Raw genomic sequence first — 13,821 nt, 5'->3', positions numbered from 1 at the left:
CGCTCCGCTCTGCAAGAGACCGCCCAGAGGTTCGCCCCGGTGCCAACGGCATGCCACGGGCACCCACCGACGCACGTCGCCCCGGAGCTTCGCACGGCGGAGTACGTCTTCGTCCGCCACGATGCCCATCGGACACCACTGCGGCCCCCGTACGACGGGCCTTTCCGCGTGCTGGAGACCGGGGCGAAGCACTTCACCATGGACATCGGTGGTACTCCTGACCGCGTTTCGGTAGACCGCCTCAAGCCGGCCCACCTCGATGTGGACCATCCACCGCCAGTGGCCCGACCCCCACGTCGGGGCCGCCCTCCTGCGGGCGGACCCCCGGCACCGCCCAGCCCCGCCGCCACGGCGCCCCCCGGTCCTGCACCCATCCCAGGGGCAGCCAGGGGCATCCCACCTGGTATCCCTGCACCCCGGACGCCGCCGATCGCCAGGGGGCGCTTCGGCCGGGTCATTCGTCTGCCCCGCAAACTGGCCCTCCAGGTGCGCGGGAATTCTGGGGGGGCGCGTGTGGCGGACACAAAAGCCCACTGGCGTGGTGACATCATTCCACGCACCGAGTGGGCGGTCGCCACGCCCGAGGGGTAGGCGTGGCCTCATGATATACCCCGGGCGACCAGCCCGGAGGAGTTCAGTGTTACAGTGTAGTCTTACAATAAAGACGTTTATATGTTACCGCTTGTCCGCTTCCTCCTTGCTCACAAGCAGCGCGCGTAACGCCGCGCGTTACCGTCATGTATTGTCATTGTGTCAAGTATGAACAAAATCGGTCCATACATCTCCGAGTTATGGTTGGGACGCACGGACGAGACCAAATCCATAAGCCCCCGTTTCGGACCAAGTCCAACGGGGGCTAATAATGACCATGTTTTAAAACGATGTAGCATTCCTAAGCATCAGCGTGTGAAGCTTGGTTATCCGATTAGTTTGTATTCCATTGGGATTGATGATCTCTGTAGTTTGAAAAAAAAAAAAAAATAGAGTTATGGATTTATGATTAACCCTTTGAAATAGGTCATAATGGTGGCTTAGTGCCAAACATACAAAAAATACTGGAGTACTGGCATCACAGTGGTTATTGGTTCAAAATTAATTGAAGGAAACAGTAACCGCAAACAACCTGGCCTGATGAGATGTACATGCAATGCCAGAACACAATGTGTTTGACTCGGTGCCATCAGGGAAAATTGAAATGGGTGGGTGACCGGGCACCTCCCTCCCACACCGTTTTACCACCAAACCCTTCACCAACCCAACCCACAATTTTTTGGGAGTTTTCAGCAGGTGCAAACCCTTTAAGTACAAGGGCTGACTCATCATGGAGTCTTTATGTGGAAGTACACTCTTTATGTGGACCATCTTCAACCCGTAGAGGTTCAACATTGAGGGTTTCTCGCTTTGTAATCCAGAAAGCAATCTTCTTTTCATAATATGCAGCTTCATTGATGAACACTGGGAAGACCGTCTCCTGACCCTCAAAAGCAATGGCTTCTCCAGAAAGAGACACAAATATGGGTGTTCCTGGATGCAGTAGCTGCCAATCTCGATCCTGGAATGACAAGGACCATAATGTGACATCAAAACCTCATTGAATATAAAGACCAAGTTGTAAAGATATCAAATTTGTACATTTCCAAATTCAAAACGAGTCCTTGCTCTTGTCTTTACTTGTTAATTGAGTTATGCAATTAATGAAGCAATACCAATGACATTTAGCATTCAGTGAAATGCAAAATCGAAGGTTCCATATAGTTATAGACCAAAACATCAGCAAGCAGAAGAGGAAGAAATTATCAGTAACAACCCCCACAAAATAACTGGCAAACCAGTGGTTGGAAATGCGGGGCATTAAAAATTCATTCATGAATTTGAATTCACGAATCATTAAATTCATGAACACGTGTTGCATACATGTATGCATGCCTCATCCCTTTCAAATTATACCGTCATAGCATCTCAAGCTGCCTAGACTTGGCTGGAAGATTTCTATGCGGCACCGCTACTTCATCCTTCAGGCAAGATGAACTCAGGCCAGCATCAGGTGGTGAATTTTGTCCATTTTCACACTCCCACTTTCCTAAACCAGTTGATTATCCAGGAACTCAAAAAGCAAATGTTATAAAGTATTGTAAAAGAGTGGTAAAATATTATATACATACTGTATATGTATACATATATACATACATTTTTATGTATGGAAGATTTACTGTATATGCGGCACCGCTACTTCATCCTCCAGGCAAGCATGTGAATGCAGCGTTACCATACAGATTGGAAGCCCAAAACAGTCCAGCCTCATGTAACTCGAACTAATTAGGCCGAGCAACTTAAGTTACGTGACGTGGTCTTCCATGTGATGTGGAGACAGCAACCAATTACTCCCGTAATAAGTCCTCCAAAGTGTAAACAACCAAATGAAGCGCCCACAACAGCCAAAATTCACTCCCCATTCCTCTCCACCCAACCCCCCCCTCCCCCGCCACCCCACCTCAGCATCTCCCCCTCACCCCCTCGAGTCCAGCTGGCACGGCGGGAAGGAAACAAAAGAAGAAATCAACAATCAACTAGAGCAATGCCACTGTGTTGCCAATTATGCCTCCGCATAGTCCCACAACCTGTAGATGCCATCGTCCACTGTCCTAAAAATAAACAAGTTTGATTTAAATCCTTTCAGCTGTTTTCAAGTATCACATTTTCACCAGCAATGACAGGTTTCACATCGATCGGTGAAGCGGTTTCAGAGAAGGGATTTGTTTCAATATCGGCTTTCAAGCTAATATGGCTGTTACGCCACATGATATAGGACCTTCAAAAATGTACACTCTGCATATGTATGGGTAGGGGATCACGTTTGTGAAGTTTTGTGTTGATCGGATAAGTTTAGTTTTTCTATCCAAGATGGCTGCCAAACCACGTGATCTACAACATCATCATTTTCAAACTATATGCAGCAATCGTGCTATATGATATTTGTAAAATTTTGCATCGATAGGGTAAGCGTTTTCAGAGATATAATTATTTAATATTCTCCTTCAATCCAATATGGCTGCCACACCATGTGACCAATTATGTTTACATGATCATGTTTTAATCGCCATGCCTAGTCAGTGACATGTAAAGTTTCGAGTCAATCGATTTGGTGGTTTGGGAGAAGATGTTTTTTTAAGGTATTAGGTTAAATCCAATATGGCTGCCAAACCATGTGACCTATGATGTCACAAGTTTAATATTTCAATACAAATGGGTTATAGATCATGTACATGCAATTTCAGATATTTTAGGATAAGGAATTTGATTAAAACATTTTTGGCTGGAATACCACTTCAACTATGTCATCATTATCATGCTTTTGTTCCCCATTGGGAGTACCTGGCTATGTGCCAGGTTTAAAAAAAATTCCATTCAGCGGTTTCCGAGAAATAATTTATTTATTATTTGCGTTTAATCCAAGATGGCTGCCATACCACGTGACCTATGACATCACAATTATCATAAAAACATTCTGCATGGGTGTCACTCCTACCCTGAAAGATTCGTCTCAATCGGACATATGGTTGCTGAAAAAAACGAGGTTTAGCCCGGCCGGACAGACGGACGGACGGACAACCCGAAAACATAATGCCTCCGGCCACCTTCGGGGGCGGAGGCATAGCAATTAAAAACAAGATCAAAAGTCTATAAATCAAAATGGCGGTGTGTGGAGAGTCAGATGCTGCACGGCCGTAATGACATCAGACGTAATCACCCTGTCATGTGACCAGATTCTCAGCTCTGATTGGTATACGTTTGAGGGGACATACATACATACGGATGGACAAACACTGTTCTAGACGGCTCTGCCCAATGGGCTACGCCGTAAAGACCCCTTAACCTATTAGTATTACCGAACATATGCACAGATGAAACCAATGGACGACCAGAGATGCTTAATTATCTATGTCCTTATCTGGGCCCTCAGTTTTTCCACGTGAGACAGACAACAGATAGAGGCAGACAAGACAGAAAAGAGTTGTGGGCAAACCCAATGCAGAGTTGGTGGGCATTGCCGAAGCCAGATGCGGCTGCTCCAACATGAGGAAAGCAGAGGGTGTGCCTCGACCCAGGGGAGGTGGGGTTCAGGTGTGGCAGCACAGATAAAGGCCACTGCTCTGCTCAAGCCAATTCCAATAATCCTCGCTTCCACCTGTGCACCCACCTTTATAGCCTAATGCCTCATAGCTTTATAGCCTTGTAGCATAATGGTGTGTGCCTTGTAGCACACTGTGTGTGTTGTATCCTGGACAAGTGAATACACCGAGTTACTCCAGTCTGCATTCCCGAGTGGATCAAACATGACTCAGAATGATGGAAACCATAATGATGTTGTTTTATTCCCGCATGCACACACCGCACCTCTGCTGATGACGTCAGCTTCCTTCACCCTCACTATACAAGTGTTCTTGTCGAGTGAGTGAGAACTGCTAAGGCCCTAAGATAAGAACTGTTAAGAAATCCTGGACATTTGTGTTGTTCGAGGGCGGTAAGAGATAATCGCGTATATTTACCGATTCATTTATATTTGCTTATTGCATACTAGTTGTTATTACCTCTGCCACCTAAGATGCCTAAGATAAGATAAGACCACCTAAGATAAGACGGAGGATATGTTTCACCCCTGTCTGTCCATCTTGTCTGTTACTTGGCAAAAGTACTTCACCCAGTAACTTCCAAAGTTTTCCCTAGCAACTCAGCAAGTAAATGTGTGCGTTTGTGTTTGTACTTGTTTTTGTGTTTCCAGGGCAGGAGCATGGCTGGGTTTGTGTCCGCGTTGGACATGGTGATGTGTGGGTTGCTTGATTGGTGGAAGTTCCGTTGAGTGTTGTGCATGTGTGGGCATGGTGTTGGGGATCGAGCATTGTTTTTTGCTCACCTTATCCAGCTGTTTGTACCATCCAGATTTTGCCATTCGTATCAGAGGAGTATATTGTGTGGGTATGCGCATATCCACGGTCTGCCCATTAGACCACCCTCTCAGCATTTGACATGCCACGTGTCCAGAATCAATGTGTTGTTTGTTGGATGTTGTGTTTTGGACACGGGTCCGATCCAAGTCAAATTTGAGGCCAGATTGCAGGCAACGGCTATAACCTACTGTGTCACCTTCACAAGCCTGATGGCTCCATAATGTTCATCGAGCCTTTGTTTCAAATTCCTTCTAGTTTCACCAATGTAAAATTGGTCACAATCTCTGGATGATTAATGGTAAACTACTCTTATAGCCTTGTAATGGTAAACTTCACCAGTTGATATCCTGTCCTTTAGCTTAGAAATGACATTGCGGATGTGCATAGAGGCTTGTATGCTACACCAATCCATGAACTGTGTACTATCTTGACAATCCTTTGGGAAAATCATGGGTAGTATGACAGCACACAATGCCCAAGCATGTTTGGCTCCTTCCGTTCTGCGATTTTTACTCCCGCCAGGGAGTAATGCATTCGATCGTGTCCGTCCGTGTGCGTGTTCCTGTGTTTGTGAACAAGATATCTGGAAAAGTTCTGAACGGATTTGGATGAAAGTTGGTGGGATGATTGCCCTTGGGATAAGGAAGAATTGATTAGTTTTTGGTGAAGCTCAGGATATTATTCCGGATCCAGGAATTTTTTGAAGGATTCTTTTTACCATTGGAAGATAGGGCTCAGCAGCGGCCACCCACGGTGGGAGTATGCGCTCTACTGAGTGGCGTTCTAGTTACCTCTGCCACCGAAGGTGGATGGAGGTTATGTTTTCACCCTTGTCTGCTTGTCTGTGAACAAGATATCTCAAAAAGTTGCAGACGGATTCGGAAGAAATTTGGCAGAGAGGTAGTGTATGTGACAAGGACGAAATGATTAAATTTTGGTGAAGATCCAGATTCGGATTCGGCTACTATAATTTATTAAATGATTCTTCACCATTGGGAGATCGGGCCAAAAACGATACATAGCAGGATATAGCAGGATACATAGCAGGATACAACGATTGTTTCGCCTCTTCACCCTTGGCCTCGTGCTCGTCCCTTCGCTCCTGCTGGCATGGCTCTGCGGTACTCCGCCGCAAGGCTTCTCCTGCTTAAAACCCGCTCCACCCCATCATGCATCTCTGCAATCAAATCGAATGGACTCCTGCGTCGACCCAGGTACATTCACCGTGGCTCCGGTCGTAAGTTTGTTTATTTACAATCAGGTCACTCCATCCCCATCCTTTGGTCGGCTCAGCGCACTCCCACTCATCGTCCCAACACACCTGGTCACAACAACGCACAAAATCGCATCTCCTGTCTGCGAACCCTGGTCAAATCACCTGGATTCATACCCGCCGTACAAAACAACATCAAGCTCACCCTGTTCAATACCCGGTCCCTCAACAACAAATGCCTCATCCTGAACGACTACATCCTGGAAAATAAACTGGACTTTCTCTGTCTCACTGAGACCTGGCAACAACCACTGGACTACTACACGCTCAACCTCACCACACCCAATGGATATTCTTACATCAATAAACCACGCTCGGAGGGCCGAGGTGGTGGAATTGCCGTTATTCACCGACAAGACATCAAGACCAACCTCATCTCCATCTCGTCTGCTCCATCATTTGAACACCTGGCTTTTAAACTCTCTGGTCACACACAGTCAGTCATGGCTGTTGTCTACCGCCCTCCCAAACCACACCCATCATTCCTGTCTGACTTCTCCTACTTTCTGACCCAGCTATGTTCCCTCTCCCCCTCAATCCTCCTCCTTGGTGATTTCAATATCCACATGGACTCTGTTGTAAAATCAAGATACAACATCGACCCAAAAGGTAGGTTTAATCGAAATTCGTTCTCAACAGCATCTAGAGAGAAACCAATAAACATTGTATTAATATTACAGGTGAATACAGGTGCGTACAGGTGGTATGACTGTAAATGAGCTTATGATATATATAGCAGAATCGTTACCTTTCTATGGAAGCCCAGAGGAGCTATAGAGTTACATTTCGATGGTGGATGTACATCTCCTGTCTGCGCTGATATATATAGGAACCGCGAAAGGGTCGCGTAGCGGCCATGAGGAGAATAACATCAGTGTCGTAACTTGGATGACGATTTCATCACATTCTCCCCGCGCTTAGAACTTAACTAGGCGGTGAAGAACAGCAGACACATACTGATAATTCAGCAGAGGGATACATAGGAATGCAAAGAACGAAATACATCGGAAGGATGTCACTGCCAGTCGAACGTCCAGGGGCCATCAATCCCGATGGCAGGGTTACTGCATTTCAACCTGTTAGCCTGGTTAGCAATCAATTCCCAGATATAGATGTATCGAGGAGGAAGTCCCAATCAAGAAGATATCGAACCGAGCAAGCAGTGTTCATCCCAGGGAGAAGACGATGAGCCCGTGGGTAGCAGTAGTCTTACAGTGGGGTAGTCGGCACAGTAGCTAGATTAGATGATTTGTACCTCGTCGAACAGTGGGGTAGTCGGCACAGTAGCTAGATGGATAAGGTGTGCCTTGACGAAGAGCGACTGTCCATTCGTCGCAATGCAACACCTTACAGGAAGATGTGTCGATGTGGAAGATGTGTAAATCAGTAAGTAAGATTACATGACAGGAGTAAGATTACATCTGCCTTGGCTCCCAAGGGTACATGGTCGACGTGTAAGTCACTTACAGTAAGTCTGTACCGGCCTAGGAGTTGTAACAGTAAGGAAGATTACATGACAGGAGGCCACTACAGTAAGTCCATTACAGTAAGCACTACAGTAAGTCCCTTACAGTAAGTCTGTACCTGCCTTGGCTCCCAAGGGTACATGGTCGATCCATGTTAGGTCCATGTCATGGAATTGCCGAGGGAGAGAATCGATGAGAGCCATAACGAGAGTAACTCGTCACCGGCAGCGGCCCTGTTGAATCACGAGACTCGAGCGTCCTCTGACGGCAGCTCATACGCATTACAAACTCTTGTTTCGGCACGCGAATCTACCGTTGGCAGCGATCGCACGAGACACGAGCGGCCTCTGAAGGCTGCCTGGACGTCCGGCATGGCTGATTACGACGACGCACAAAACGACCGAAACGCGCCTCTCCAGCGAAGCGCGCAGAACCTCCGGGATGCATATGGCAATCCTGTCCTGCTGTACAGCGCGCACGGAGGATCGGAGAAGATCGGCAAACCGAGAGAGAGACCCGGCTGGACAAACCATGTTTGGCCCAGCGTTGTCCCGGATGGATTGTCTAGATGTCGAGATGATTGTCATGCTAGATGTCCCGGATGGATTGGCCATCCACGGATGTCCGACCGATCCATCCATCCAACGCCATCATTGCATGGCACGGATCCAGCTGGACCGCGGATGGATCGACCATCCACGGACGCAAAGACACAGAGACCCAAAGACAGCCATCGCCCCGGATGGACTGTCCATCCATGGATGTCCGACCAATCCATCCATTCAACACCTTCATTGAATGGCTCGGATCGACCATCCATGGACTCAAAGTCTCACTCAAAGACACAAAGACTCACTCAAAGACACAAAGTCATCCATGGACGCCATCCTGGGCCCCCACAAGGGGCGAGGTGGGAGTCGTTATACCGGATCCTGGGCCCCCACAAGGGGCGAGGTGGGAGTCGTTATACCGGACGGCACCCGGGCGAGCAACAAAACCTCCCGGGCCCCCACAAGGGGCGAGATGGCCCGATCACAGGGAGGGGCCATGTCGAGCAAAGGTCGCAGACGCTCCTTACCCGGAGCGACAGAGCCATGGGTCACGGTGTACCCCAGAAGATCTATCCATCGTGCGTAGGGAGTATTTGCACGTATCCTCGTGCATAGTTAAGTGATACCAGCGCGACCTCAAGGAAGCGCTTCAGATTAGCATCATGGTCATATCCACAAACCGTAAGATTATCGAGGTAGACGAAACATCGGTTAAGTGCTCCCGATCCCACCCCCCCCCCCCCCCCCCCACCGAGGTTGCAGCAGCGCGCTGCATACCGAAGGCAGACGACCTTCACCGTCTGGGTCAGGCTGAGTCACAGTCAGTCTGGGGCAGAGGGAAAATGGAATCAGACGAGGCGTCTCGCAGTCTCGAAATGTACGAGCCAAGAGCTCTGTCCGATAAACAACGAGCCCAGAGTCAAGGGCGAGCAGGCAGTACGGTGCCCCCGTTACAAGCGCAGGTGACAAGGGAGTCGGGCGCGACGCTCAATGTCACCATTTCACGAGGTCACCGTGTACTCCCTAAACGGCGCTGGCGCGCGACCTTGAGGTAGCGCCACGTTACGTAGTTTACGTCGTTTGCGTAAAGGACATTTGGTACGTAGTTTACCAAGGTACATGGAAATGTAAGCGAATCTCCGATGAGATCGCGTGAAGCACGCCATCACGTTAATGACGCCGTAAAGCAAACGCGTGATTTAGTCGATGACGTCATCAATTGGTTCGGGCGCGTGCGGGTGGGTTTGACGGCGAGTTCCAGCTGAGCGGTATCCCCAGACGGAGTAAAGTAGCACTCCGAAATCTAAAGTCTCGCGTCCATTGGGCAGCAGCATTCGAGCGGGCTCGAGATCGGTATACGGAATACGAACCCGGCCGACGAGCGAAAAGTATTATCTAGGGCGCACCGCGTACGAGGGAACCGAAAGTTGAGCTCGGCCCGTTGAACCAGTGCGGCTTCGCCGAGTCGAGAGGGTGAGCCCGCCGAGTCGAGGGGCGAGCATGCTTGGCAGCGATAGACTGCACGACCTGAAGTAGCGTCTCGTTTGAGGTGAATTGAGCATGAAGGATGAAGAGGAGGCCATTTGGTCCGTCAAGCCTGCTCTACATCAACACCACATTAATTCAATCCAACAGTTTATCAAATTAAATGAATTGGGTGAAACGCGGGGTGTGGAAAAGGAATGAAAGCAGTCGGTGTACAATGGTCGCAGGTGTTTAACGAATACGCCGTTTGAAGATCGGGAACAACAAATCAGGTAAAACAAAGGACGAAGAAGAACGATCAACTTATAGACATAAGCATAAGCCCGAGTGTCGTGAAAGGCTATGAAGGTCCCGCTCGACGTCCTTAGAAACTCATCCGTGCGGCGACGAGTCCTCGGATGTGCCAAGCGAGCCTCCATTGAGGCGATTCCGGGCAGCGGAGTTCGCCGGCCTCGTTGAGTAGCCACATGTAGGTGGGATTTCGACGGCCGCGATCAGAATCGCCGGCCTCACAGAGTAGGGCCTGCGAGGGGAATCGCATGCGAAGGGGTCCATCCAGCGAAGATGCGGCGCGCGCAACTGGCGCGTCGTGCATAGTAGGGATTCCATCCAGCGATGGTGCGGCGCGTGATTCGCGCGTAAGAGGGGTTCCGACGAGCAGCGATAGGAATCGCCGGCGTCGCAGAGAGGGCCCGCGATGGGTGCCACGTGTGGCTTCACGGCGAGGAGGTGATCGGAATCAGAATGGAATCACGGGCCTCCCAGAGTATTAGCACGCGATGGGTGCAGTGCACGACGATTCGCGTGGAGGAGGTGATTCCACCGAGCAGCCGGAGTGAGCCGGCCGTGTGAGGCATGGCGTGATTCCGACGAGCAGTGCGCGATTCGCGCGGAGGAGATGGTTCCACCGAGTAGTGAGTGGTCGGAGTGAGCCAGTCGTGAGAGGCACGGCGTGATTCCGACGAGCAGTGCGCGATTCGCGCGGAGGAGGTGGTTCCACCGAGTAGCGAGTGGTCGGAGTGAGCCAGTCGTGAGAGGCACGGCGTGATTCCGACGAGCAGTGCGCGATTCGCACGGAGGAGATGGTTCCACCGAGTAGCGAGTGGTCGGAGTGAGCCGGTCGTGAGAGGCACGGCGTGATTCCGACGAGCAGTGCACGATTCGCGCGGAGGAGATGGTTCCACCGAGTAGCGAGTGGTCGGAGTGTGCCGGCCGTGTGGAGGCATGGCCGACATGGGAGTCGTGATCACTCGCGTGAGAATCTCATCCCGGGCCGAGGCACGCAAATCTAGGATGAGTCTCTCGGACGGAGCCGTTAGCGTTTCGAGCAACCGAGGTTAGATTCGTACCTTCGGCTCCAAGCGGGTCCGTTGTTCCGACGGGGTTGCGGCCCAGGACATTTCCCAGTGGCCTCCTTCAGCAGGCGCCTTGCCGGAGTCCGTCATGCCTGCTCCGGCGTTCGGGCCTCAGGAGAGCAGTTTGCGTTTTGACGACGCGGTCCCGCAAAAGGCTTGCGAGGTCCCCATCGCATCCGGCCCTTTTGAGGCAGACCGGTGGCGAGAGTAGTCGGAGCTCCGTAGCTGGAGCTAGCTCGACGGGTCCTCCGCTGGGCATTCTTCTCCGAGGCGAGCATTGCAGGAGCGTGGGCATTATCTTGATTCCGAGCGATGTCAGGAGAGGAATTTCGATTAAGTGTTGTAAAATCAAGATACAACATCGACCCAAAAGGTAGGTTTAATCGAAATTCGTTCTCAACAGCATCTAGAGAGAAACCAATAAACATTGTATTAATATTACAGGTGAATACAGGTGCGTACAGGTGGTATGACTGTAAATGAGCTTATGATATATATAGCAGAATCGTTACCTTTCTATGGAAGCCCAGAGGAGCTATAGAGTTACATTTCGATGGTGGATGTACATCTCCTGTCTGCGCTGATATATATAGGAACCGCGAAAGGGTCGCGTAGCGGCCATGAGGAGAATAACATCAGTGTCGTAACTTGGATGACGATTTCATCACAGACTCCACTGACTCCACGCTAACCACTGACTTCACTGATTTACTCACCTGCTTTAACCTCACTCAACATGTCAACTTTCCTACCCATAACCGTGGTCACATTTTGGACCTTGTCTGCTCTACTGGACTAATTTTGCACCATCTCTCTGGCTCCGACCTCAATCTCTCTGACCACCTAGCCATCACTCTGACCATCAACATCCCCACCCCAGCACCAAGGCATTATCGCACTATCAACTTCCGTAAGCTAAACGCTCTTTCACCTACCTCATTCTCATCGACCCTCTCTGAAAAAATGTCCACTTCTCCCTTCGTTGACCTCCACACCCCTTCTGACCTCACTGACTACTACAACCACACTCTCTCCTCCTGCCTTGACCAACTTGCACCTATAAAAACCAAAACAGTTTCTTTCACCCATTCTGCTCCCTGGTTTACCCCTGAACTCCGCCTGATGAAAACTCGTGCTCGCCAACTTGAAAGACTCCGCAATAAAACAGGTCTCACAGTTCACTCTCAGGCCTACAAGGACCACATACAACACTATAAAGATGCCCTCTCCCGTGCCCGCTCCGCCTACTACTCTCAAATTATCCACTCTGGCTCCGGAAACCCAAAAGCACTCTTCTCTACAATAAACAAACTCCTCAGCCCCCTGAACACCACCACCCAGTCATTCACAATAGACAACTGCATCTCCTTCCTTTCATTCTTCCAACGCAAAATTGAAAACATCTACAACAGCTTGACCACCGCCGCACCCGCTCCCCCTCAAACCACCTGCCCCCCCTTATCCTGCCATCCCCTGTCTCAATTCTCCCCAGTCTCCCCTACTGACCTCTCTGAACTCCTCATCGGAATGAAAACTGCCACCTGCACTCTTGACCCCATCCCCTCCAGCTTTGTCAAGGCCTCCCTTCCTGCTCTCTCTCCACTTATCATTGCAACAATAAACTCCTCCCTGTCTACAGGCATCGTCCCACCATCCCTCAAAATTGCTGCTGTTACCCCCATTCTGAAAAAACCTGGACTAAACCCTGACACCCTAAATAACTTCAGACCCATCTCCAACCTACCCTTTCTGTCAAAGGTTTTGGAACGCGCTGTAGCCACTCAACTCAAACATCACCTCTCTGCCAATAACCTGCATGAAACATTCCAATCCGGATTCCGCTCCAACCACAGTACTGAAACTGCTCTCCTCAAAATCACCAACGACCTTCTCCTCTCCTCTCCTATGACGCTGGCAACCTCAACATTCTCATCCTCCTCGACCTCAGCGCCGCCTTTGACACCATCGATCACACCATCCTCCTCACCCGACTTGAAACCACCTTTAACATTACCGGCACTGCCCTCTCTTGGATTAAATCATACCTCTCTGACAGACGTCAGTTCATCTCCATCAATAACTGCAAATCCCCCACTGCTCCCCTCCCCCAAGGTGTCCCCCAAGGTTCAGTTCTTGGCCCCCTCCTCTTCATCCTTTACCTGTCCCCCCTCGGTCACTTAAACTGCCGTCATGGTCTCTAATTCCACTGCTTCGCCGATGACATCCAGCTTTTCATCTCCACCAAGTCCATCTCCACCGCCACCCACTCTATCCTGACAAACTGCATCACTGAAATAAAATCCTGGCTTCAAATCAACTTCCTCAAACTTAACTGTGATAAATCTGAAATAATCATCATTGGCCCAAAAACGCTCACCAAGTCCACCCATAACTTTGCCCTCAACATCGACGGTTTCCCAGTATCCACCTCCCCTCACATCCGGAATCTTGGCATCATCTTTGACCAAACCCTCTCCTTCGACAAATACACTAAACAGATCACAAAGACAGCCTTCTTTCACCTGAAAAACATCGCCCGTCTCCGTCCATCCCTCTCCTCCGTGGCTGCAGAAACCCTCATCCACGCCTTCATCACTTCCCGTCTGGACTACTGCAATAGCCTCCTTTATGGTTCACCCTCAACAATCACCAATAAACTCCAATACATTCAGAACTCCGCTGCCCCTCTACTCACCCATTCCCGGACCCGTGACCACATCACCCCCGTCCTTTACAAGCTTCACT

The 13,821-nt window shown here is 49.8% G+C and overlaps 1 protein-coding gene across 3 annotated transcripts in view; it reads right to left on the bottom strand.

Annotated features, from left to right (window-relative positions):
- Window positions 1-736: 736 nt before the first annotated feature.
- Window positions 737-13,821, bottom strand: part of ASPA (aspartoacylase) — a 66,028-nt gene continuing 52,943 nt past the window's right edge. For 2 of the 3 annotated variants that reach the window (XM_078780290.1, XM_078780291.1), the window contains exon 8: window positions 737-1,552. In XM_078780290.1, the coding sequence (XP_078636416.1) occupies window positions 1,331-1,552 (222 nt within the window). In that variant the 3' untranslated portion in view covers window positions 737-1,330. Of the gene's footprint in view, window positions 1,553-11,439; window positions 11,483-13,821 lie in introns of those variants that run through there. The other variant, XM_078780292.1, reaches the window with a different exon arrangement.

The sequence above is a fragment of the Myxine glutinosa genome, chromosome 6 (assembly GCF_964187855.1).
Source record: "Myxine glutinosa chromosome 6, kmMyxGlut1.1, whole genome shotgun sequence".
In the NCBI taxonomy this organism is placed as follows: domain Eukaryota; kingdom Metazoa; phylum Chordata; class Myxini; order Myxiniformes; family Myxinidae; genus Myxine; species Myxine glutinosa.
Note: the sequence above shows the minus strand (reverse complement) of the source record. Positions and strands in the feature narration are given on the sequence as shown.